The sequence below is a fragment of the Andrographis paniculata genome, unplaced genomic scaffold, assembly GCF_009805555.1.
Source record: "Andrographis paniculata isolate CXL003 unplaced genomic scaffold, ASM980555v1 Contig66END, whole genome shotgun sequence".
Taxonomy (NCBI): domain Eukaryota; kingdom Viridiplantae; phylum Streptophyta; class Magnoliopsida; order Lamiales; family Acanthaceae; genus Andrographis; species Andrographis paniculata.
The window spans coordinates 2,585,150-2,609,164 of NW_026137602.1; the positions used below are offsets into that span (position 1 = coordinate 2,585,150).

Genomic DNA, 24,015 nt, shown 5'->3' on the forward strand with positions numbered 1-24,015 from the left:
TTTTATATTTTACACAGTTTTAATAAAAAATTATTATTTATTTTTTAATAAAAATATTTTTCTCAAATCTAAAAAATAAAAATAAATATTTCAGAATATTGTTATAATTTTCAATAAGTAATAACAGAAATTCTCATAAATTTTAAAACAAAATGAACAAAATCAAAATATTTAAAAAAAAGTAACATATCAATGTCCTTAATTGTCATCACACAACTATTTTATCAAATACTTTAATACAGCTCGAATTAGCTAGTTAAATCAGCTAATCAACTAACAACTGGCTAATTGCCGAACACACCGTATATCTAATTATTATTTTAAAAAATATCAAAAATAAATAAAAATTCAAGTAAACAAATGTTATTTTCCAAAATATACTACCATTCATTTAAGTACACAATCATATATATATATATATTGCATGCTTGCAAGAATGATCATTAAAGAATTCTTTTAAGTACATAAGAACACAAAAACAACCAAAACAAATTCGATTTTTGGACAAAAACATGAACACTAATAATAATAACTACTTCACGCAGTTAGTTAAATATCAACAAATCCCCAGAGCCATAAAACATATCAACAACACAGCATTTCATCTAATAAGAGCCCTATAACCATAACCATAACCATAACCATAAACATTCACTAAAAAAGCAGAAATTATGGCGGCGGCTGCGTACCGTACATCATGGCGCAGGCAGGTGATACGACATGACAAGATAAACCGTGCTGAAAACATGCTGATTGCAGTGAACAAGGCATCCTTCTCGATCGTCTTCGCTGCTGTACGAGCTAAACAAGCTGCGCGCAATTTCACCTGCACAGTATGTTCCTCCGAAAGGGATGCCAGGAAAGTTAGTCGAGAAAGGGGAGCTATCGATACCAGGATGGGCGAAAAAGGAGGTGCCACGGCCGCAGCAGGAGAAGATCATGCCACCAAAGACTTGTCGTTTCCCGCAATGACTGCTGCTTGCATCTGCATGGTCGTTCTTCGAGTCGCAATCTTGCTTCAAGTAGGCGAGGCTATCGGTAACTTTCTTGCTGGATGACAGAGCTGCCTTGGAGTCGGAGACGTAGAAGCGGAACCGGTCTCCTGTTTGAATTCCGGTGGAGCTGACAATGAGGTACTCCTCATTCGCACTGAAAAAAGAATAAGAGAAGACGGACTTGATGTCGTAATAATCATGCTGAATAGAAAGAACATATATATGGTTAGTTCTAATTTTTTAACTGTGTAGTTTCATCGTTCCTAATAAAAATATAGGGTGTGATCGGTTGGGGGTTTGGAAATATTTTTTACTTTTCCTTACTTCCGTTTTTTTTTTATAAAAATATTAAATCAAACTCTTATTATTTTTTTTATTATATTAAACTAAAAATTAATTTTTATTCAAAACATCACATTAGCATCTATTTATATCTATATCAAACAACTATCAAAATCAATTTTTTTACTATTCAAAACTCAAATCCCAACCAAACACACCCTATACTTATTTTTATACAAAACATTAAATTCAACTATTATTTTTTCTATAAAAACATCAAATCAAACTTTTATTTTATTATTTTTTTACAGTATTATATTAAAAATTAATTTTTTATTCAAAACATTACATCAACATCTATTTATATCACATCAAACAACTATTCAAAATCAATTTTTTTACTATTCAAAACTCAAATCCCAACCAAACACACCCTATACTTATTTTTATACAAAAACATTACATTCAACTATTATTTCCCCGAAAAATAATAAAAAGTAAAACCTACAAAACACAGAAATATTGCACAATAGCATAATCGACCATCCATAAGGCTTGTGCGTTAAATGCAGGCGAGTCCCATAATAAAATCAATTTACCAACTTTTTAAAACTAGAAAGACAGCATGAAAACAGAAGAGCGAAGCAGAAATCAATTTAAAACTTAAATATTGCTCCAAAGCATAACGGAATTATATGAAAAATGTGTGGTGTAAATAAGGTGAGCCTTTAATCTTACTCGTCAACGTGGTGGAATTCATGAAATTCCATCCTTTTGACTCTTCCCTTCCCAACTGAGCATCGTCTTCTTTTTGTCACCCCAATGTAGAAAGCGGGATACTGAATATGATCTCCTAGCTGTCACAATTATCTCTATAAGAAACAATGGAAAGAAAAAAGGTCTTTTCTCAAATTTAAAGGACTGCTTTCACTGTAGAACAACAAAGGGAAGAAAACTAAGGTGGTGTTTTTTTGTGAGTTTTACCGCAGATTTTTAATATTCAGATTATTTTTTTTTTAAAAAAAAATCAAATCAAACAATTACATTTTTTTTTAATATTATACTACAAAGTTATTTTATTTTCAAAATATCATATCAACACTTATTTATTCACATCAAACAACTATTCAAATTCAACTTTTTACTATTTAAAAAAAAACAAATCCAAAAACCCAAACCCACAAACACACCCACCTTAAGAAGTACCGAGAATAATTTAGATTTCTTAAAGTGATTGTTTATTTCTATCTGTCAAATGCTTTGAAAGATGAAGGATGTATGTACACAACGGTCAAGCTTCTGCTCTAATTTTACCAAACATAACGAACATCCACCATTTCTAGAACCTATGAGTAATTAAAATCTGTCCATCTTCTATTCTAACATTATGTACCAATGGCAACTGCTAGCAACCAGCATCTTTTTAATTAGTTAACAATAGAAGATTGCAGCGACAATATAATGGATAAAGTTTAGATCCGGCGCAGATATACCTTGTCATATATCTCATCCAATATAGTTTGGCCATCCAGCTGCAAACGGTCTGTTTCTCTAGCTGCAGTGAGCCAAGTTCCGTGGTTTCTACATTTAACAGACACTGCTTTGTAGATACCACCAATGGGCGATATTCCAGTTGACAACATGACATGAAACTCACTTTCCCCAATACCTGCAAATACAGATAAGAAAATAGGGATGAAAAAGTTCGATTATATAAAAGTGTTGCCAATTGCACGTGTGGTGCAATGGGGTGCCTCATCGATGCCAAGTAATAATATAATCATTAAATGCATAATATTAACGCTTTGTAAAGATATAAGCTGTATGGATATTATATACTAACTATGTCCGGCTCTAAAGACCAAATTTACTTTTTGCGTGTTAATCTTTAAATATTAATAATTATATCAAAATATACTATAAGGAAAAAGGCAAAAATACTTCTATTAGTATTTTATAACACTAATAGAAGGTATTTGTACAAAAAATTATAAAAATATAAAAATATTTTTAATATTAAGTACAACGATGCAAAAGGTAAATATAACCCTTAGAAGCGGATGGAAGAAGTAATAAATAAGAATTATCAATAAGTTCAATTTATCTCTGTATAAAAGACACATGTACTCAAGGTGCTCGTTTCAAGCATATTGAATGAAGAAAACAAGAATGATGCTCAATTAGCATCGTACGGCCCTAGATTAGTGTCATTACGTGCCATGGACCATCAAAACTATGATGAAGAGTAGAAGACACAATCAATAATAGCAATCCATGAACAGATACAATAGGTTTGATACTCTCAAATTTATTTTTGGAAGACAATTTTACTAGTGACCAAAATGAAGGATGAGTTTACCTAAAGGCTTTCTCCTGTCCTTTGAAAAGACTAATGCAACAGCAGCACAAGTGGAATCATCTGACCTGGTAACAGTTGTTATATCATTTTTATATAAAAATCGACTGCCTCCATCACCCACAATGAAAGTCTCCTTTGGAAAGGCATATTCTGAGAAATATAAAAACAAAGGTAAGAAGATGTGTTTCAATTGATGTCAAAACATTATAATAATTCAAAATCAAGGATCATATGGCTTACACCATCACCATGCGTCATGCACTCTATAGTCTATATTCTTTAAACATGAACACTTTTTATTCCGTGTAAAACATAAATGAATCTGCAGGCCACGATGTTTAGACATAGATTACTCACCAAATTTTTGAAGAAAAGATTTGAGGTCTGTTTCCTGATCCTGGCACATCATTTATTCAAAAGTAAGAAACAACTGAATGATATGAAACTCTTTTAACAAAACTAATATAGTGTAAGACTGTCTAAGACATGATTAAAAATCCACTCCCACTAAGTAGATGAATATAAAACTTCCTTAGAAAAATGAACTGCTAAGATTGCCTGGTTATAATAATATTTTCGGCCAGAAATGAACAAACTTTGTAACTCCATCAAACAATGTGGTTACAAGTGAATTGTTGCTGCAGAGCCAATTTTTCCATGGTATCAAGATTCACAAGAATAAAATGTTTAGGAACTTGGAAAAGTCACGGAACATATATCCCTTGTACTCAAAATTGATACCGGAGAATAAAGGATACAAAGTCATCACAATGATAAAGGTGAACAATTAACCATAAAATTTCAGGAGAATCTAACTCACAGCAAACAGTATCATTCCGGCAGGGGATTCAGTATCTGAGGTGACGGCTGTGTACTTTTTTATGTCCATAACAAATTCATCAACATGAAAGTCTTTAGGGCCCACCTATTCATGTACATCACAAGTTAGCTTCTGGCATGTTGGTCAATACTTCAATACTCAATAGTAAGAAAAATTAGATACGATTTTCTAGGATTACAGTAAAAAACATAAGGTCTACCATAAAAGCAGAGCGCCACACCACAGCGCAGAGTTTCTCCGCTTTATGCAATACTTAGAAAATAAGGCACAGAAACTACATTTACCTTGTGCTGGAATAGAAAAGGAAGTACAAATGTCTTTAATCCTGGTAAATATCCAATTGTCAACAAGATGCCCTGATTCACATTACCCTCAGGTGATAACAAACCATCCTCCTCCTCCCCTTCTGTTAGTTCCCATTGTACCTAGACCAATAATACACGTAAGACCTAACAACAGTGTAGTCGAGAGATAAAAACAAAAATAGCAATAAATTCCTTCAATTAGTCTACTAGGTAAGTTTCAAGCTAAATTGAAATTTGTGCCTCATGAAGCTCGATCAGGAATGAACACCAAAGCACTAAGTAGCACTATTAGGGTACGGTAACAATTGATGATTATGATCATAATTTATTATATCCACATAAATCACCTGTTTATTTTGAGTAATAGGGACCCTTGATAAATAGGTTAAATAATGAGATAAGCAATCTCATAAACAGGACTATGGATCAAACCAACTGTTGTCAAGGCTCAAGATCGTCTGCAATATGTACAATTCAAATGCAACACAGTACTAGGATGTTACCTCGACAGGATGATTGTCACTGATGTCTGGACCAATTATTCCCTCAGCAATATTGACAATTATAGGGACCCTAGATCCTAATTTTCTATCAATCTGCAAAGAAATAGCATAATTACAATAAAACATATCATTAGAACAAGCACGCCACAGCATTTACATTCATTCATATAAGAAATATCGAGAATTATACCTGTTCAAGAGCTGCTTCCAAGCTGGAAGAGGGACCAATAGAAGCCAAAGCAAAATGAGGTCGGATAGGTTCTGATAAAACCTTGTCAATAACCTCACCCACAGCATTCTATCACAACAACAAAATATATTTCATGTTGGAAAACGCAAAGATGAACCGAAACATATTACAAAAACAACAAACAAAACTATATGATTTTTGTTCCATCATTTAATTGCATTTGTGTGGCAAATGACTGCACTGTAATCCTTCGAGTCGCATTCCATTACAGATGTAGCTTCCAACCAAAGACACGACATTGATCAAATTCAATATACAATAACCACATTCTACAGCCAAATAAATTTTCAGCTTTAGCTATTTTCACTAAGTAGGGTTTCGATATATATCCCATTGAGAATGGTACTTAAGAGAAAAATATCACTGCATCAATAATTTAAGGCTTTTACAATCAACTACTTGAAAAAAAAAAATTTAAAAAGAAAATGGAAAGGAAATGCGGCACCTCAAGAGAAGGGTTAAACGATATAGCTGAGGCGAATTTAGGCGAAGAAAGGATTCGGTTGCAGAGCGAATTCCAGGAATGGTTAACACACGCCGCCGACGCAAAAGACACCGCTGGAAGCCGGCGGAGAACGTTAAGCAGGAGATCATCTCCTAAATCATCGATTCCTGAGATATCGCTACCGCTTCCGGTTTGAGATTCCTTCGCCGCTTTCCCCAATCTCTTCAGCGATCCAATTGACAGTTGTTCCATGGCCGCCGCCTCCTCCTCCTCCTCCTCCGCCGTGACTACGGACTGAAATTGATCGACAATCGTCAATCCAACACCGACTCAAGTGCTCGCGTACAAACTCAAAGTCGCATTAACGTTTTTAAGAAGAAAGCGTTGTTCTCGATTTCTCGTCCCCCAAATAAATTAAAAACCAAAATCATAAACAAAAATACAGAAGATGAATGGTCGTATTTCTGCTGCGGCTTTCCTGTAAATTCCACGACATAAATGCATGAGGCGAAAACAACTAATCAGAAGATGAATGGTCGAAGTAGAGATTGAATATACGCCTCTTCTTCTACATGTTTTGTAAAAAGCAGCTGCAGAGAGGATCGTAATCATCAATGGACGAAAAAAATTCAGGTAGTTGAATAATTGAAGCTCAAATTCAATGGAGAAAAATATAATCGACTTACTACTTCCTTGATGCATCTCATCCTGTAGGTTTAAAGCTGCTGCTGTTCGTTGCTGCTGCAAAATCAGAACATATCGTGACTCGGAATCACTACCTGCAACTGCTGGTTCCCATGGTTTTCAATTTCGGGTACGTATCTATATATTACACGCACATCTATATATATATATATATATATTGATCATACAATGTGCATTGTGAAGTTTAATCTGGCTTCATTTCTGAATTGGGGTTCTATCGATCTCTCTCTCTCTCTATATATATATAATTCATTTCATCAACCAAACCATGGAAGCGTGAATATGAGAGTTTACAGAAAGTATGTCTATATAAAATATTTCATTTGTTTCGAATTTTGAGATGATATTTGTATTCCTTTGTCTTTGTTTTCAATATTACACAAATATTTGATTCAAGATGTGCTTTGTTTTTGTTTTATCCAATTTGATTAGAAGATATTCGATTTTAAATTTTTTTTAATTAAATTTTTTAATAATAATATTAGAAAAACTTGATAAAAATTTATATATTTATTATTTATTATTTTTTACATTTGCAAAAGAGACTTCTTACTTTAATATATAAATAAAAATATCATTATATAAGTGTAGTTTTAATTATATTATATTTATTTATATAAAATTTAAAAGTATTATTATCAATAAATTTAGTTTTATTTATTTATTTATGGAAATATATATATTATATTTTATACTATCTATATGTTTTTTATTATTAAATTGAATATTTACGAATATCAAATCGAATATTTTTATTTAAATTTGAATCATAAAATTTCGAATATGAATATCACAGTTTCAAATTGAATATTGACTCAAACAAAATTATTTGATTCATCAAAATAATACTTTAAAGTTCATCAAAACAATCAAAATAAAAAAGTTAAAAACTAATAAAAAAATATATACATTTGTTATCGGTTCATCAAAATGATTCCGTAACTTGACCAGCATGCATCATCCATTACTTTTGCAAACCAGATCATCCTTCGTCGTATTAAAATAAAATTAAATTAGAAACATGAATTTATAAAAATATTAATATATACAATCATTTAGATTAATTTTAAAATTTATAGAACTTCCATGTTTCATATTTCATGATTTCATAAAGTTGACTTTGCATGCTTCCACCGGCTATCAATTTTGCAAATTGACATAAAACGATTCTTCTTCCTCTTAATAAAATAAACATATATTAGAATAATAATTTTATATAAATATGAATAATGCAATCATATGTATGAGTTAGAATAAAAAATAAAAATAAAACTTACATGTATCATAATTGGTTTTTTTATTTTATGAAGTTGGCGAATCCAATCTGCTCCACAAATCAATACTTCAACCATATCCGAAGGTAACTTTGAACGATAAGGATCTAACACTCGAGTTTCTGCTCTGAATGTAATATCTGATGCCACCGCACTAATAGGAATAGCTAATACATCACGAGCTAACTTCGATAAAACCTTAAATTTCAATTTTTGAGATTTTACCAAGCTAAAACATCAAAATCAATAGCTACGCTGACATCTCCATCTTGAGATCTATGAACCCCCCTCCTCAAGTAGAGATCCAAATCTTATTTTGAAGGTCCATCAATCTCAGCAGCATTCAAATAATTATTAAACATAGATAAATCAGAGGGAATCAATTTTTCATGAGATATAGATTTTACAACAACATGATAATCATCAAACTATGCATCTCCACACACAAGCTATATAATGCATCGCGAACCTTGATCACATTGGTACGTGTATCACTCTCATCATATATTCTACTGAAAGCAAACTTAACTAACCTCATTTTGAATCTAGGATCAAATAGCGCTTCCATAGCTATTAGAAGGTGGCAACATTCCCAATATTTGTCAAACTTTTACTTTATCTTGTGAATCATCACTCGAATGTACTCGTCAATGTGATTTTCTTTATCATTCAAGACATGTTTCACTCTCCAAATAACAGTAAGATAAACATTTGAAGCATGATAATTTAACTCCAGAAATCACATGAGTAGCTCTCTAGGAAACCTCTAATATGTCAATAACATCTTTCACCTTATTCCAATCATCAAGATTGGGACAACAAATGTACAAATACTCTCTTTGTTGAAATATACGGAATGCATCCTTAACTTTAAATGCCTCAACTAACATCTCATATGTCGAATTCCAACGAGTTGGACAATCAATTATCAATCTTTGAACATATATTCCCAAATGATGCACGACATCAGAAAAATTTTCCAACCTAGACTACGACTGACATATAAATCGCACACTATTTATCACATCTTCAATGATATGTTTAATTTCAGAAAGATCATCTTGAACAACAAGATTTAAAATATGTGCAGTGCATCGAATATGAAACAACTGACCTTCCAACGGCAACTTATGACTTTCAGAAAATGTTTTTTTAGTAATTCGAATTGTCACATTGTTGTTGGAAGCATTGTCCATAGAGATAGTGAAGACTTTTTTATTCTTCATTCATTCGTATTCTTTATAAGTTCATCATAGATATCACCACCTAAAAAAAATGTCAATAAACATATAATTATTATTAGTAATTTGATATATATATAAGTAAATTATTATATTACGTGTATGTGAAGGGGGGAGACAAAAAACTAAGAAGTCGCTTTTAGAGTTGCCAATGTGAATCGACAAAATGACCGGTAATACACATGTAAGAAATTTTTTGCAATTTTGACTCCAAATGTCTGTTGTCAATGAAATCTTGTTGACATATTTCAACATTAAATACAACTTTTTCTTCTCTATTTCATAAACATTAATAACATTCTTTTTTGCCATAGCATAGAAATCTTTTGAAATTGTAGTTGATTCATACTTAGCATATAAGTAAAACCATAGTTCTCCACAAAATTAAATGACTGTTCATTCATCAAAATTCAATGGGCAACGGCTTCTCTTTGCTTCAAATGATCATATATACCATCTGACAAATGATTCATTTCAATTTTGGATTGGACGGACTGAAGTTGCAAAGTTTTTTGTTTTTCATCATAAAACTTCTTTTGCAAGCACCTCATCAAGTGATTCCAAACATGAGATGTTGTACTCGATACTGATTTAGCCAGAGAAGTCTTACAATATATATACTGAAATTTTGTACTTCCATCGTCCAAAACTACTTCAATAAAATATGTATAAGCTTTTGAACACCTTTTTCTCTTTCTCTTTTCAAAATGAAATTTATTTTCATCGCCATTATTTTCTTTATCATTTTTTTTTTTATTGTCTTCCTTTTCATTATCCTTATCTTCATCAATATTTATATTTTCCACATGTTTAGCTCTATCGCTATCATTTATTGAAATATCACATCAACATAGATCATTTCCCTCCTCTGGGATACTGTCTTCTTGAATGGATAATTCTATTATATTTGAATTATCCATAATCCTGCAATATAAACTTAAATGATTATATAATATAAATTATGTTGTAAAAATAGAAAAAATCTGCAAATAAGTAAAAATACTACAAAAATAAGATAAGTAAATAACAAAAATAGAACAATCTAAAAATCAATATGATGGGAAAGTTGTTGATAAAATATTGGAAAATATAATGATTTAGTTTAATATTCTGTTGCAAAAAATAAAGGAAAATGCATATTAATAAAAAAACCAAAACTACAAAATAAATTTTTTTTTAAAAAAAGAATAAATAACAACCTAAAAACCAGATAAAAAAAATAAGATTTTTATGTAAAAACTAAAGAAAAATACATTAGTAAAAAGATACTAGTACAAAATAAAAAAATAAATACTACCAAATAATAAATAATAAAAAATAACAAAAAAAAAGAGAAATAACTATCTTACTAGTTACCATGATGAAGAGTGTCTATGAAATAATCTCTCCTACAAAAAGAGAAAAAAGAAAATTATTGCAATATATATAGTATTAAAAAACAACAAAATAAAAACGAAAAAGAAAAAATAGATAACAAACTTGAGAAAACAATGATGAGAGCAAAAAAAATAGCAACCAAACGTTATTGAAAAATCAAAGAGAATGAAAGAAAATTAAAGTAATAAAAATAAAGGACGGACAGATAATACGAGGCCGCTAATATAACAGGTTTAAAATTGTGAAATTAGGGTTTTGTTTGATAGTTTTTACTTAAAATTGATTTACTAAAAATGCAGTTAACTTACAGATTTACAGCTATGTATTATGAATTTATTATTTTTAAAAATTATATTATATATTTATTTGTGTAGAATTTAAATTCTAATATTAAATATATTTAATTGAATATATTATTTTACATTTTATATGAGATTATTTATGTTAATATTTTATTTTTATTCATATTAATTCTACATTTTTTAAAATAATATTATAAATAATGTTATTTTAATTTAATTAATCTAAAATAATAATATTAATATATATGATATATATAATTGAACATATATATTATTTATGATCGAATAATACTAAAAATTATTTTTTTTTTTTGAAAAAAAAGTAATCTAAAACAATAATTACTAAAAATATATAAAATATACATAATTGAAAATATATATTATTCATTATCGAATTGAATATTTACGAATATCAAATCGAATATTAAAAATTTTATATTTATATTTAAATAATATTTGAATTGAATTGAATATTTATATATACAAATTTGAATCCTAAAATTTCGAATACAAATATCAAAATATCTTATTAGTCTAGAACGAGGAATAGCAAAATGCATTGCCGTTAGAATTTTGAGTGGAAAAAAGAAAACGCTTTTGTGAGTGTCGAGGTATATAGCGCTTTTTAAAAGTGCTGCAGAAGAAACGCGCTTTTTACCTTTGCGCCAGTTTCTTCCCATTCTTCAAACCAGTCTTTCATTCCGAGCTAGGGTTCATAGTTCATTCCTCTCTCCCGTTGTCGTTCTTCTGCAAGAAAACTCAAATTGTCGTTGTGTTAATTTAAGATTGCAGCTCGACATGGATGGAGAGCAGTTGACGGAGCAGGAGACTGCTCTTTATGATCGCCAAATTCGCGTCTGGGGAGCTGATGCTCAGCGAAGGTGCGTGCTCACTACTTGCAAAGTTCCTTGCTTTTGTTTTCGGATTTTTTGGTATGATTTTTTTGGTGAAGTGTACATGTGCTTGATTTCTTGTTTGATTTTAGGTTAAGCAAGTCTCATATACTTGTTAGTGGGCTGAAAGGCAGTGTGGTTGAGGTATTTATCGTTCTTTACGCGTGTGAAGTTCCAATTGTTTTTATTTGAAGATTTTTGGATTGGGGATTGTGTGTCGAAATGATTTTTTTTTTTTTTGGTGGTTTTTCTCCAGTGTTGCAAGAATATTGTGTTAGCAGGTGTTGGTAGTGTGACATTAAATGATGACCGTGCAGTGACGGAGGAGTTGTTGTCAGCTAATTTTTTGATTCCTCCTGAGGAAGATGTGTACGCAGGGAAATCACTTGCCGAATTGTGTTGTGATTCCTTGAAAGATTTCAACCCTATGGTCCGTGTTTCTGTCGAAAAAGGTAGCTGGCTTGTTGTTATTTGTAAATGTTATGTATCTGCCTCGTGAATTTAGACTTCGAAGCTGCAGTGCTTCCGTTATTCATGTAGTTTATTCTCAAGATTGTTTAATTATTCACTAAGAAACATGCCTGGATTTTGTTGTTGTCGTCGTATAGCTTTAATGTAAATGGAAAGATTAAAGAATGCTAAGCTCAATCCTTTGTTAATGTTATGTATCTGTCTTGTGAATTTACTCAGCAGTAGACTTAGAAGCCGTTCTAAAATAGCGGTTTCATTATTAACTTAGTTTCTTCTCAATATTGTTCAATTATTCACTAAGAAACATGCCTTGATTTTGTTGAAGTTTTTGTATAGATTTAATTTAAATGGAACGATTAAAAAATGTTAAGCCCAATTCTGTTACTGCTTTGATCTTATATTCTATCTTGATCAGGTACTTTCTGTGAAATTTCTTTTGACATCTGCAGGTGACTTGTCAAGCTTCAGTGCTGATTTCCTTAGCAAGTTTGATGCGGTAGTCATCAGTTCTTGCTCGGCTTCAACGAAAGTATGGCCATCTTCTCACACAAATCACTAAAAAGTTGAATAATTTTCCAATTGCTAGGGTCACTATTATGCTAATAATTTTTTAATACCATGTTTGATGTAATTGCCGCAGCAATCAGTCAATGAGAAGTGTCGCAAATTGTTAAAGCGCATTGCGTTCTATACTGTGGACTGCCGAGACTCCTGTGGGGAAATATTTGTTGACTTGCAAAGTTATAAGTACACAAGTGTTAGATATTTACTTATCCCAAACTTCTCAGCATTGATTGGTTCAGTTGAATTTGGCTGAATACCAATGCTCTTATTCTGGTGATTCATATTGATGTGGATACAGCTAACACTGACTGCATTATAATATCTCTATTGCAGAAGAAAGGGGAGGAGGCTGCCGATTGCCTTCTGGAGTATCCGAGCTTTAAGGTACCCAAAAAATATTGAATTTAGGATAAGGAGTTTCGACCACTTACTTTCACGTTATGTTCTTAGCAATTAGAATACTACAGAAACAAACAATCAAAGTATCATTTTGTTTTTCTTTTTTGACTTTTAGAGTATTTGAGCTTTCAGGTACCCAAAAGAAATTGAATATTGAATAAGGAGTTTGGACTACTTTACGTTCACATGTCTTTCGCATTAATTCTTAACAATTAGATTACAATGGTGACAAACAAGCAAATGATCATTATATTTTTTTTCCCTTTTTCAACTTCTTCCAAGTGCAGGGTAACCCCAAGGGTTTGTGGGTTTTTGTTTGTATTCTTTGTTCTCTTATTATTATTTACATAATTTAGTAGGCTCTGAACACATCTACTGCTGTGAGTATCTGATTTTTATTTTTTTAACATCTAAGTTAAGCTGGTGTCGAAGTAGAAACACTATCTTTCTCTTCACCAAACCACAACTCAGTATTCTGCATTATAGGTTCCAATATTGTGTTTAAGTTCCCCTTGTTGATCTTAAGAAACATCAAGGGTGTGTTTATTTGTGGGTTTTAGTTTTTTGGTTTGGATTTTTGAATAGTTGTTTGATATGATATAAATAGAGGTTAGATGCGATGTTTTAAATGTAAAATAAATTTGTAATATAATATAAAAAAGAAAAGTAATTGTTTGATGTGATATTTTTGAAGAGAAGAAAGAATCTGAATAGTAAGAACCTGTGGTAAAACCCACAAAGAACACAGCCTAATTGTCTGGAATGGTTTGAGTCTTATTTGGCAGAAAAGCAGTCTTCTTGATGAGAAACAACTCCCTAGAATAGGTTAGGGATTTCACATTAATCGTGTGAAGTGCTTTCTAGTCTAAACTCCTTCGAGATTTAGAATTCTTTACCCAAGAAATTGAACACAATTTTCTTTTCTTCAGTTTTAGAAATTGCTTCTGTCACAGCATCATATGCACAGAACTTATGATACTGCCTAACATGTTTCAGCTATTGTATCTGTCTTCTAGATGTAACTTATATAGCTGCGTTTTTTTCTTTTTTCTTTTTCTCAGGAGGCCATATCCGTGCCGTGGAAATCTCTTCCAAGGAAAGTTTCTAAGCTGTATTTTGCAATGAGAGGTATATGTCTGGTTTTGGGAGCCAAAAACGTATAGCATTGAGTTAAAACTGTACTTTTGGAGTAGCCTTTAAAACAATTTGGAAAGTTATAAAAATCTTAAATGCTGTTTTTTTATGAGCCTATTCATTTCTTTATACTTTTTTCAATTTTATTTTCAGTGGTAGAGAAGTTTGAGGAACGTGAAGGCCGCAATCCCGGGGAGACCTCTGCTGCTGACTTGCCTGATGTCCAAAAATTAAGGAAGGAACACTGCGAGGAACACGTAAACCCCATGAAAATCATTAACTTTTTTATTACATGTACTAATGAAACATTTTCAAATTATTAACCGTGCATCGGCCCAATTCATGCAGTCCGTGAACGAGTCTCTGATCCCCGACTCCCTCCTGCAGAGATTGCTAGAGGGCAGAAGAGAATTCCCCCCTGTCTGTGCTATCATCGGGGGAGTCCTTGGACAGGTCTTGTAAATTCTTACATCAACTTCTGTCTGAACTTCTTATCCATTTGATCGCTGATTTCAAAAAAATAAAATGATCTTGGCTGCAGGAAGTTATTAAGGCGATATCCGGTAAAGGAGATCCCATAAAAAATTTCTTCTACTTCGATGTCATGAATGGACAAGGCGTGATCGAAGACATATCCATGCCGAAGTCTCAAAGCTAGGCGCCGTTGCTGTCTACATCCAGATTCGGCGATCATAAGGTACTCATTGCTCGATTTTCGGCTTTTTTCATATTTATTTTAGTTGGTGAGTTATTTTTTATGTGTTTTCAGTAGCCTAATTTTGTTCCAATGCACCCTTTGGCTAGAGAAGATGTGATTTATTTAAAATAACATTTGTGTGGTCTTACTGCTGCCCTTATTTTCTGATCTTGCATTGGTTTTTTATAAGTAGGGATTTTTTACAATTTCATTTTTGGATTTAGTAAAAAAATAAATAATTGAAGATGAAATAAATTGTATATGAAATTTAGATCAAACTATATGATTAAGGAATATAATCATCATTCCACACAGCAAAAAGTTTGGGACACAATTGAACGTTTTTGCGACTTTATGACTTGAAGAAACCTCAGTGTATTGTGCTTTTTTTTTTTTTATTTTAATTAAAATAATTCATGACTCATTGTTAATTTTCTATTTAGCCATTCATACTTTAACAGAGAAAAAAAAAAGGTAAACCATATATTATCCTCTCGAGTTTTAGTAAAAATGTACAATATATTTTGTATTTTGTTTATTGTATGATTTTTTTTTATTATTTTTTTTTTTTATGTTAAATTAAGTTGTGGATAATGTTTGATTGTGCTTAATTATGTTGGTTTTATATAAATAAAAATGATCAAATATTTTAGATAGTATTTTTTTTAATTAAAATAAATAACTAAATAAGTATATCAATTATTCATTTAATAGTTTTTCTAGATGTGAATTATTATCGAATTCTTACAAAAAAAAAATTATGAAATGAAAGGTTGATTATTTATTTATTTATTTATTTTGTTCGAATAAGACAACTTATAATATTTTTCTTTTTTCTTTTTATTTTATTTGTATAGAACTTATTCAATAAAATCTGAGAGGTGTGTTCTCTTTTATATTTATTCCTACATATATATATATATTTTTAAAAAAAACTAATATATTACATATCATTAGTTATTTTTATATTATCTATACAATTTTTTATACTTTATATAAAAATTATTCTTTCAAATTGTTTTATTAAACAAACACATACGAAGTGTTTTATGTATTTTTACTTAAAATATAAGAGATAATATGCAATTTAATTTAAAAAATAATAGTAATTTTGCTATCGGCATCATACTTCGTATAAAAGTGGTTAGGGTGCATTCGCTCATGTTTAAAGCCATTTTTAACCCATCAACTCCATTTATCTAGTTTACACTAATTTTACTCCAATTATTACTCTAATTTTTATTATTATTTTTTAAATATTCAATTTTTCTTATTATTTTAAATAATTTTTTATTTTTATAATTTAAAATAATTCTTTTAAAAATTTAGAAAAATAAAAATAAATTTAAAAGTTAAAATTAAAACTTTAAAAAAAATTTAAAAAAAATAGAAAGCAACGCCAAAAAGTGAACCGACCCAAGTCAACCAATCCTGAGTTGGAGGGAGTATTATATTTGTGTTACATTATTTCATTCCTAATATGTGTTTTAAAAATATTAATTAAAAGTAAAATTTAAATAAAAAATACACATCAAAAGACAAGCCAAACAAACTTTGATTTATTGTAGTTTCAATCCTAGTATGTGTGTTTTAGGGTTTTTGTGATTTACAATATATATATTTCCGTTTCGATTCAATATATTTATTTATTTATTATTATTATTATTATTTTATTGTAGTAGTAAATTAAGATTTAATAATATTTATTAGTTAATAAAAATGTTTAAGAGATTTTGATTGTTTTTTAATTTGACAAGTACAAAGAGAATTAATATATTTGTAAAAATGATTTTATTCAAAATACTTTTAAATTTTTAAAAATATTCTTATAATTCTCGATAAGTAGGTAGCAACAAAAATCTCACTATTTTTACATGCAAGATTTAATGCTTGGTTTTACTATTTTTTTATTTTATTTTTTTAAAATTAAATTAAACATTTATTTTTTATTTATTATATGAAACTAAAATATAATTTTACATTCAAAATATCACATTAATAAATATTCGTTAAATAACCATTTCAATTAAAAAATTTATTATTTAAAACTAAAATCTCAACTAAAATTTTACCAGTAAAAAATATGTGTCATTCACATTAAAGGATTTGTAATTGAATTTTAATTTAAATAATATTTTAAGATTTTATTTTCTAAAAAGTAATAAAATAATTCTTTAAAAAAATATAATTATGAAATCTAATGAGATTAATTAATGTAAACAAATTTCCATAATACAAATCAAGATTACATTTTTATATAAAACCAGATAGTAATAAAAAAAAATCCAGTAAAAGAAATTATTCGAATTTCAAATACAGCTTACCCATCTCCACGACGTGGGTAGTTACCCCTACCCCAACCCCACCCCACCCCACCCCACCCCATCATTAGAAGAACAACAAAAAAGAATTAGAAGAGGAAAAGCACAAAAAAGCAAAAAAAAAAAAGAAGAAGTGTATGAAAAACTAACCCCACCATGTCCAAAAAATCTCAATCAGAATCCGAAGAAGAAACCTCCAAACACCACTCTCTAATCTTACAGTTGAAAACTCTTCAAAGGGAATGGAATTCCATGCTTAAATCCACCTCTTTTTCAAATTCTGGCCGCCGCCGCCGCCGGGCCTCGGCCGTCGAAGAGATTCTCAACGACCGGCTGGCGGCTCTGGCCGCCGGAAAGCTCAAGGGCCGGCAGCTTTTGTTCCATGATGAGTACGAGCGGCGGAGAGAGGAGGACGAGAGAGTGGACGAGGAGGAGGAGGTGGTGGTGGTGGAGAGCGGCGGCGAGATGGCGGTGAAGAAGGTGGCGGGTGGCGGCGGAGGGTGGTGGTGGTTTCCGGCGGGAAGGAAGGTCGTCGGAGCGGTGGTTTTGGTTATTTTTGTTATTGTTGTTTTGAAGTTGATTGATCTGAAAAATATCAGTGAAAATGAGGTTACGTTATTAGTTCCGACCTAATTTTTATTTATTTATAGAAAATCTTGATATTTTTAGTACAAAAATTATCATTTCGTGTATTAGAAGTAAATTCCGAGCCATATTTTGTATATTGATTCGGTTGGTACAGATATATCTGACAGTATATGATAATAACTAGAGTATTAAGATATAAAAATATGAAATTTTGTAAGAAAATTAATTTGAATTAGTATTAGATCAAAACTTAAAAATTTAAAATCCGAATTAATAAATTGAATCAAACATAAAGATTCAAAATTGCATAACATATTTTAAAAATTAGAAAATCCGGAATTTGAGTTTCTTAAATTAGATATATGCATAACTTATTATCGTTATAATAATTTATAAAAATAAAAAATAAAATTGACATAATTACTATGAACAAGGAAGTATTTAAGATTTCGAATATTTTACTATGATGGAGGAAGTATTTAAAATTTAGAATATTTTGGAATTTTCTCTATATCAATTGGAATTAATTGTACGGAAAATTTTAGAGCGAATCAATTTTAAAAAATCAATATTTTTGTCTACCAAAATATATTAAAAGAATATTTATATGCAATAAGAAAATGGATGTATTCATGTATTCATAGGTAAACTCAATTGAAATAAATTCCTACCATTGATCGATTAAAGTTTTGGTGAATAAATCCCTATCGAAACATCATTTCATCAATCGAGCAAAACCACAAAATGTAACACAAAGATAGAAATTAAAATCAAATTCAAGAAACAAATAAAAGTCGAGAATCGATCTATCGAAACGTCCCTAAACGGAAACAATAACTAAGACGACGCGGCGAGCCCGGCTCCACCCGCCTTGTTTGAATTAAACTCGTCCCAAAGCCCGATCCAAGTGACCATAGCGTCGGCGAGCTTCTCAAAGTAGGAATGAATATGGCTAAGCTTCTCCCTCACCAACTTGGCGAGCTCGACGTAGCATTGTTGCGCAGTGACACATTCTTTCGGGAGTTTCACGGATTGGAAAAACGGGATGAGATCCTCTTGCCAAAAGAGCCCCGTGAACTCGAGTTTCAAGTTCATGAACGGATTGCTCGCCTTGCTATGCCATATGTACGGGAGCCCCGTCTTCACCCCGACCCCTAAATGATCAGCCACCACCTACACAACAAGTTGTGTTCAACGAAATTGAAAAATACTTAATAGCCAGCTAGATCATATATCGAATTTAAGTCCAATATCGCATGAAAGAACCATTTTAGAAGTTACCTTACTTAACAGTAAGATCAAAGATCGAATTTAAATCCAATATCGCGTGAAAGAACCATTTTAGAGTTATCTTACTTAACAGTTAGATCAGATATCGAATTTTAAGTCCAATATCGCATGAAAGAACCATTTGAGAGGTTACCTTACTTAACAGTTAGATCAAATATCGAATTTTAAGTCCAATATCGCATGAAAGAACCATTTTAGATGTTCCCTTACTTAACAGTCAGATCAGATATCGAATTTAAGTTCAATATCGCGTGAAAGAACCACTTTAGAGGTTACCTTACTTAACAGTCAGATCAAAGATCGAATTTAAGTCCAATATCGCGTGAAAGAACCATTTTAAAGATTACCTTACATAACAGTCAGATCAGATATCGAATTTAAGTCTAATATCGCGTTAAAGAACTATTTTAGAGGTTACCTTACTTGACAACCAGATCAAAGATCAAATTTAAGTTCAATATTGCGTGAAAGAAACATTTTAGAGGTTACCTTAACGCACCAACCAGCCCACATATCGTCGTATCGTGCAATGGGTTGACCCTCGCCTTGAAGCCCAAAATATATAGCCGGGCCGATGAGCTCACGGTTGAACGCTAAGTTCATTCCGCACATCGGGAATAGAGTTCCCCTAGGAATAGTCATCACGGCGTCAACGTACCTACAAAATTTCAGTAAATTCTCTAATTGGGTATCAGAGTTTAAATTATTATAGAATTTTAGTAAATTTTCTAACATGGTAACAAAGCTCAAATTGCGATATACTGCTAGACCTAGAATCGACACGACATTTGTTATAGCTCGATACTGACCTAGTGTTCCTTTCTAGAGGCTTGACAAGCTGCGTGGGGGCATCGTAGTCGGGGATGTTGAGCCACAAACCGTGCGAGACGGCCGTCGGGACACCCTCGCGGAGACTAAAGGGATAGCCACGGACAAAGTCAGCGCCGTCGCGGTACGGGTCGTACAAAGTGTTGAAGAAGAACGGTGTCGACGGAGTCTCGAGGTTCCGCACGTGTTGCGTTATCGCGTCGATATCATTCCCCTTCGGATCCTTAGCCACCTATTTTAAGGTACACAAAAGAATCGAGTGAAATCGAAACAATGCGTCCATACGACAACACGGCCGTGTCGACGAGCTAGCTAGAGGTGGCAAAAAAAGGCACAGCCCGAAAATTCAGTCCGAACCCGACACAAAAAACTGTACTTAGGCCTCTAAAAATAGGTCCAATTTTCTTCGGGCTGTGCCTGGCCCGGCACACCAATAAATCGGGCCGTGCCCGAGCAAGGTCGGGCCGTGCTTGTCCCGGCTCAATTTTATAAAATTAATATTTAATATATATATATATATTAACTAATGAAATAGTAATAAAAATTTAGATGTAGTTTAATGATAAAGTTCTTAAGTTGTTTACGATTGATTATGAACTATTCAAATCGGGTCATGTTCGGGCTTAGTTGTTCAGACCTGGTTCAAAATCGGGCCGTACCGGTACATTCCACTTTGAAACCGAGTCGAGCCGGCCCGGCACGGAAAAAAAAATCGGGCCAGCCCGAATTGCCACCCCTAGAGCTAGATAAGATAGAAGCACAAACTTACAAAGCAATCGTCGTCGATCGTGTAGATATACTTTTTCTTCGAGATGAGAAAGCCAAAGTTGCGGCACGACGAGTCCTTAAACGATATGATCCACGCCTTCGATCCCAAGATCCTCTCTATGTCGTTACGATTGTAGAGCTCGCAGTCGAATCCCTCGGGCACCTTGATCGTACGGCTCGGATCGCCGTCTTGGATGATGATCAAATGGTACGGAAGGAAGAACGGCCGCCACATTTCTAAGAAGTCGAGGCTACGAATCGTCGGGATCACGATGTCGACCTCCGCCGCCGCCAATGCCGCCGCCGCTGCCATGGTGTTTTCCGGCGGTGTAGGGGAGGAGATGTGAGGATGGAGGGATACATATGGAGACAATGTAGGATGGTTTATATAGTGTTACAATTTATTTTTTGTTTTGATATTTGGGAAAGCTTAATAATTACAGATTGTCTAAATATGAAAATAAAATCTATGTAATGATAATCGTATTTAATATTGCATAAATCTTATTTACTTGGGGATTGTTTGGTTTTGATTTGTATTTAAATTGTTGTTTAAATGAAAATATGTTTACTTTGTGTGTTTGGTTGAATATATATATATATATATATTTATATTAGATAGTAATATAGAAAATAAAAAATTATTAATTTTTTTAAATATTATATTAAACGTATTTTATAAATTCAAATTCAAATTCAAATCAACATGAAACGAAACAAATCCTTGGATTTTGAGTTTGTTTTTTTTCTAAAAAAAAAAATTATATAAAATATTTAGATATAATATTAAAGTCCAATGATTTGTTTGGGTTTTTTTGAACTTAAATCTTAATTTAAAAATAATAATTTTAATACGATATTATATAAAAAAATACATTAATGATTTTTTATTAAAAAGCAAAAATATTTTATTTTGATTTCAAACAAACATCAAGCAAACACTTATTTACTATTTTGTTATTTCTTTTTGAGTTGTATAATATTAAAAGTTTGTTTTTTTTGTATTATTTTCCAATTCAACTTAATACTATTAATTTTCTATTGTTTTTAACAAAAATATATTATATTTTCTTATAAAATATTTTATTTAATTATTATTTAAATAAAAACTAAAATCTAACCGTTCACTTTAAACCACAGCCAAACAAATCCTTTAACTTTTATTTAAAAATATTATAACATTTATTCTTTTAAACAAATATCTAAATTTTCATAATTATTTTGCCTTAAAAATATGTTAAAATAATAATAATAGTAACTCTATCTAGAGATTTTTCATTTACCCAAAATTTCCGAAATTTATTTTTATGATTTTCATGTTAATTAATTATGTTGGTATAATCCTTCAAAATCAATTCCCTAATTTAAACAGCATTTGATAGTCTAAATATTCAGATTTTGTATTCAATCAATAGCAATTATAATTACCAAAATTATATATAATTCCATAAAAGAATTTTGATAATATTTAATTTGATTCTATCATTCTTTATTTTTATTTTTCATTATAGTAAATTTACTTTTTATTTTCTTTGAAACCGTTAATTCATATATTCTCTTCGTCATGCTCTAAGATATCATTTACATTTTGCGTCATTATATTTAATATTAAAAATATTTTTATATTTGTATAATTTTTTGCACAAATATCCCTGTAATAGTATTATAAGACACTAATAAAAATATTTTTTTTATTTTTCCTTAATTTGTATTAAATTTTTATATAATAATTAATATTCAAAAATCAACACACAAAAAATAAACGAGATTCTTAGAGTCGATTGGAAGTGGTATTTATTTTTCACTTAATATGTTAGATATAGAAATTTTATATTTAAAAAATTACATAAAATATCTAATTATATTAAACCAAACAATTATTATAAAGGAAAAATAAAAATATTGTAATTGAAAAATATATACGGGAGGATGTTTTTCAGTTAATATTTGGGAATTATTGTTTTAGATATGGGATGTGTCACGTGTATTCTGGTGATGTTTAAAATTGTTGATTATGAAGTTAAAATAAAATTTTCGTTTTATTCTTTCAGCATTATTTTTCAATTGCAAATTTTTAAAAATAATAATAATATAAAATATTTTATACAAAAATTGAAAAATAAAAAAAACAAAAAAAACTTCGAATACTCCTTATAAACATCAATTTCAATTGCAAATTTCAATAAATAATAATAAAGAATACAAAACATTTTATACAAAAATTTAAAAGTAAAAAAAAATTCAAATACTCGTTAAAAACAGTCAAAAAGTCATTAAAAAATCAAAAAATTAAATATTCAACCTAAAATTTATTTATTTTATATTTTTACACAATTTCTCATATTATCACCAAAATTTATTTTATCTAAAAATGTGATTGAACAAAGCCTTTCATTTTATATATACTCACTAATTTCATTATATTAGACCATTGGTGCAAAATAAATTAGATATGTACACATTTAATTTAATTACTATATACAAACTCTGTCTCAAGTTAATTTATAAAAAAATGAGACTAAGATTTGATGGACAGAAAAAATATTATTTTTAATAAAAATAGTGTGAAATGAATAGTAAAAATTTTGAAAAACAAACACACCTTCGATTTCTCATATTTATTTATTTATTTATTTTCAATAGTCTGTATTGATTTGGACAGAGATTACTCTTAGCAGAACAAGCAACTGCTCAAGACCCTATTTCACAGAGGTTCATATTTTACAATGTTATTCATTATTATTATTAAATTTTAAAACTACATTTTAACTTTTAGTCTATATTTTTTCTTTTTCATAATTATTCAATTTAATTTTAAAATTAAACTTTAAACTCTAATTATATATTCTTTTATATCTCTTCTTCCTAATCATGCTTCACCCCATTTTCTCAAATTCAATCGTAATATATATTTCTCTACCTAACACCCTGTTGCACTGCGTCCACCTACTCCGGCCAAACCCGTCTAAACCCGCACTACCTTCTCTCTTCTCTCCTTTTCAACCTCCCTTAGTCGTTCTTGCTTTTCGAACTTTTGGATAGTCTGTTTTTCATTTCTTTTTTCAAATCGACACTGCCCAGATCGACACGTTCAATCTCTTGTCCAATCGACGTCAATCATTGATATTTTTTAAAATACATTTTAATCACACGCTTATAGGGTTCATAATTTATTTTTACTCA

At 30.6% G+C, this 24,015-nt stretch overlaps 3 protein-coding genes across 4 annotated transcripts; 1 reads left to right on the top strand and 2 right to left on the bottom strand.

The window, feature by feature from the left end:
* Positions 1-425: 425 nt before the first annotated feature.
* LOC127263195 (F-box/LRR-repeat protein At5g63520) lies at positions 426-6,452 on the bottom strand. 2 transcript variants are annotated; one of them, XM_051292217.1, is made up of 10 exons: positions 5,981-6,452; positions 5,476-5,583; positions 5,286-5,378; positions 4,762-4,902; positions 4,457-4,561; positions 3,994-4,033; positions 3,637-3,786; positions 2,771-2,946; positions 2,016-2,134; positions 426-1,149 (listed from the first exon to the last, which is right to left on the bottom strand). In XM_051292217.1, the coding sequence occupies exons 1-10, from the start codon at positions 6,230-6,232 to the stop codon at positions 696-698; spliced, it is 1,638 nt and encodes a 545-aa protein (XP_051148174.1). In that variant the 5' UTR covers positions 6,233-6,452; the 3' UTR covers positions 426-695. The 2 variants fall into 2 exon arrangements, with proteins under 2 accessions (XP_051148174.1, XP_051148175.1); XM_051292218.1 differs by having other exon boundaries at positions 3,994-4,027; positions 5,981-6,449.
* A 5,097-nt stretch (positions 6,453-11,549) lies between these two features.
* On the top strand, positions 11,550-15,197 carry LOC127263174 (SUMO-activating enzyme subunit 1B-1-like). Its single transcript, XM_051292182.1, has 10 exons — positions 11,550-11,760; positions 11,865-11,916; positions 12,029-12,224; positions 12,693-12,772; positions 12,884-13,000; positions 13,141-13,191; positions 14,268-14,334; positions 14,494-14,597; positions 14,689-14,793; positions 14,882-15,197. The coding sequence occupies exons 1-10, from the start codon at positions 11,678-11,680 to the stop codon at positions 14,996-14,998; spliced, it is 972 nt and encodes a 323-aa protein (XP_051148139.1). The 5' UTR covers positions 11,550-11,677; the 3' UTR covers positions 14,999-15,197.
* A 3,586-nt stretch (positions 15,198-18,783) lies between these two features.
* On the bottom strand, positions 18,784-21,145 carry LOC127262894 (probable UDP-arabinopyranose mutase 1). The gene is made up of 4 exons (XM_051291758.1): positions 20,834-21,145; positions 20,046-20,296; positions 19,726-19,894; positions 18,784-19,119 (listed from the first exon to the last, which is right to left on the bottom strand). Exons 1-4 carry the CDS (start codon positions 21,143-21,145, stop codon positions 18,784-18,786), a joined length of 1,068 nt encoding a protein of 355 aa, XP_051147715.1.
* Positions 21,146-24,015: the final 2,870 nt, after the last annotated feature.

Bases quoted from the DNA above. Each gene is read 5' to 3' on its own strand.
- LOC127263174 (XM_051292182.1), top strand. From the start codon at position 11,678: ATGGATGGAGAGCAGTTGACGGAGCAGGAGACTGCTCTTTATGATCGC. The intron at 13,001-13,140 runs GTTAGATATTTA...TCTCTATTGCAG, and splicing joins AAAGTTATAAGTACACAAGT to AAGAAAGGGGAGGAGGCTGC. The intron at 13,192-14,267 runs GTACCCAAAAAA...TCTTTTTCTCAG, and splicing joins TGGAGTATCCGAGCTTTAAG to GAGGCCATATCCGTGCCGTG.
- LOC127263195 (XM_051292217.1), bottom strand. From the start codon at position 6,232: ATGGAACAACTGTCAATTGGATCGCTGAAGAGATTGGGGAAAGCGGCG. The intron at 2,947-3,636 runs GTAAACTCATCC...CTGTATTTGCAG, and splicing joins GGACAGGAGAAAGCCTTTAG to GTATTGGGGAAAGTGAGTTT. The intron at 2,135-2,770 runs GTATATCTGCGC...TAATTGTGACAG, and splicing joins TGGATGAGATATATGACAAG to CTAGGAGATCATATTCAGTA.
- LOC127262894 (XM_051291758.1), bottom strand. From the start codon at position 21,145: ATGGCAGCGGCGGCGGCATTGGCGGCGGCGGAGGTCGACATCGTGATC. The intron at 20,297-20,833 runs GTAAGTTTGTGC...ACCTTAAAATAG, and splicing joins CGATCGACGACGATTGCTTT to GTGGCTAAGGATCCGAAGGG. The intron at 19,120-19,725 runs GTAACCTCTAAA...CTTGTTGTGTAG, and splicing joins GGGCTGGTTGGTGCGTTAAG to GTGGTGGCTGATCATTTAGG.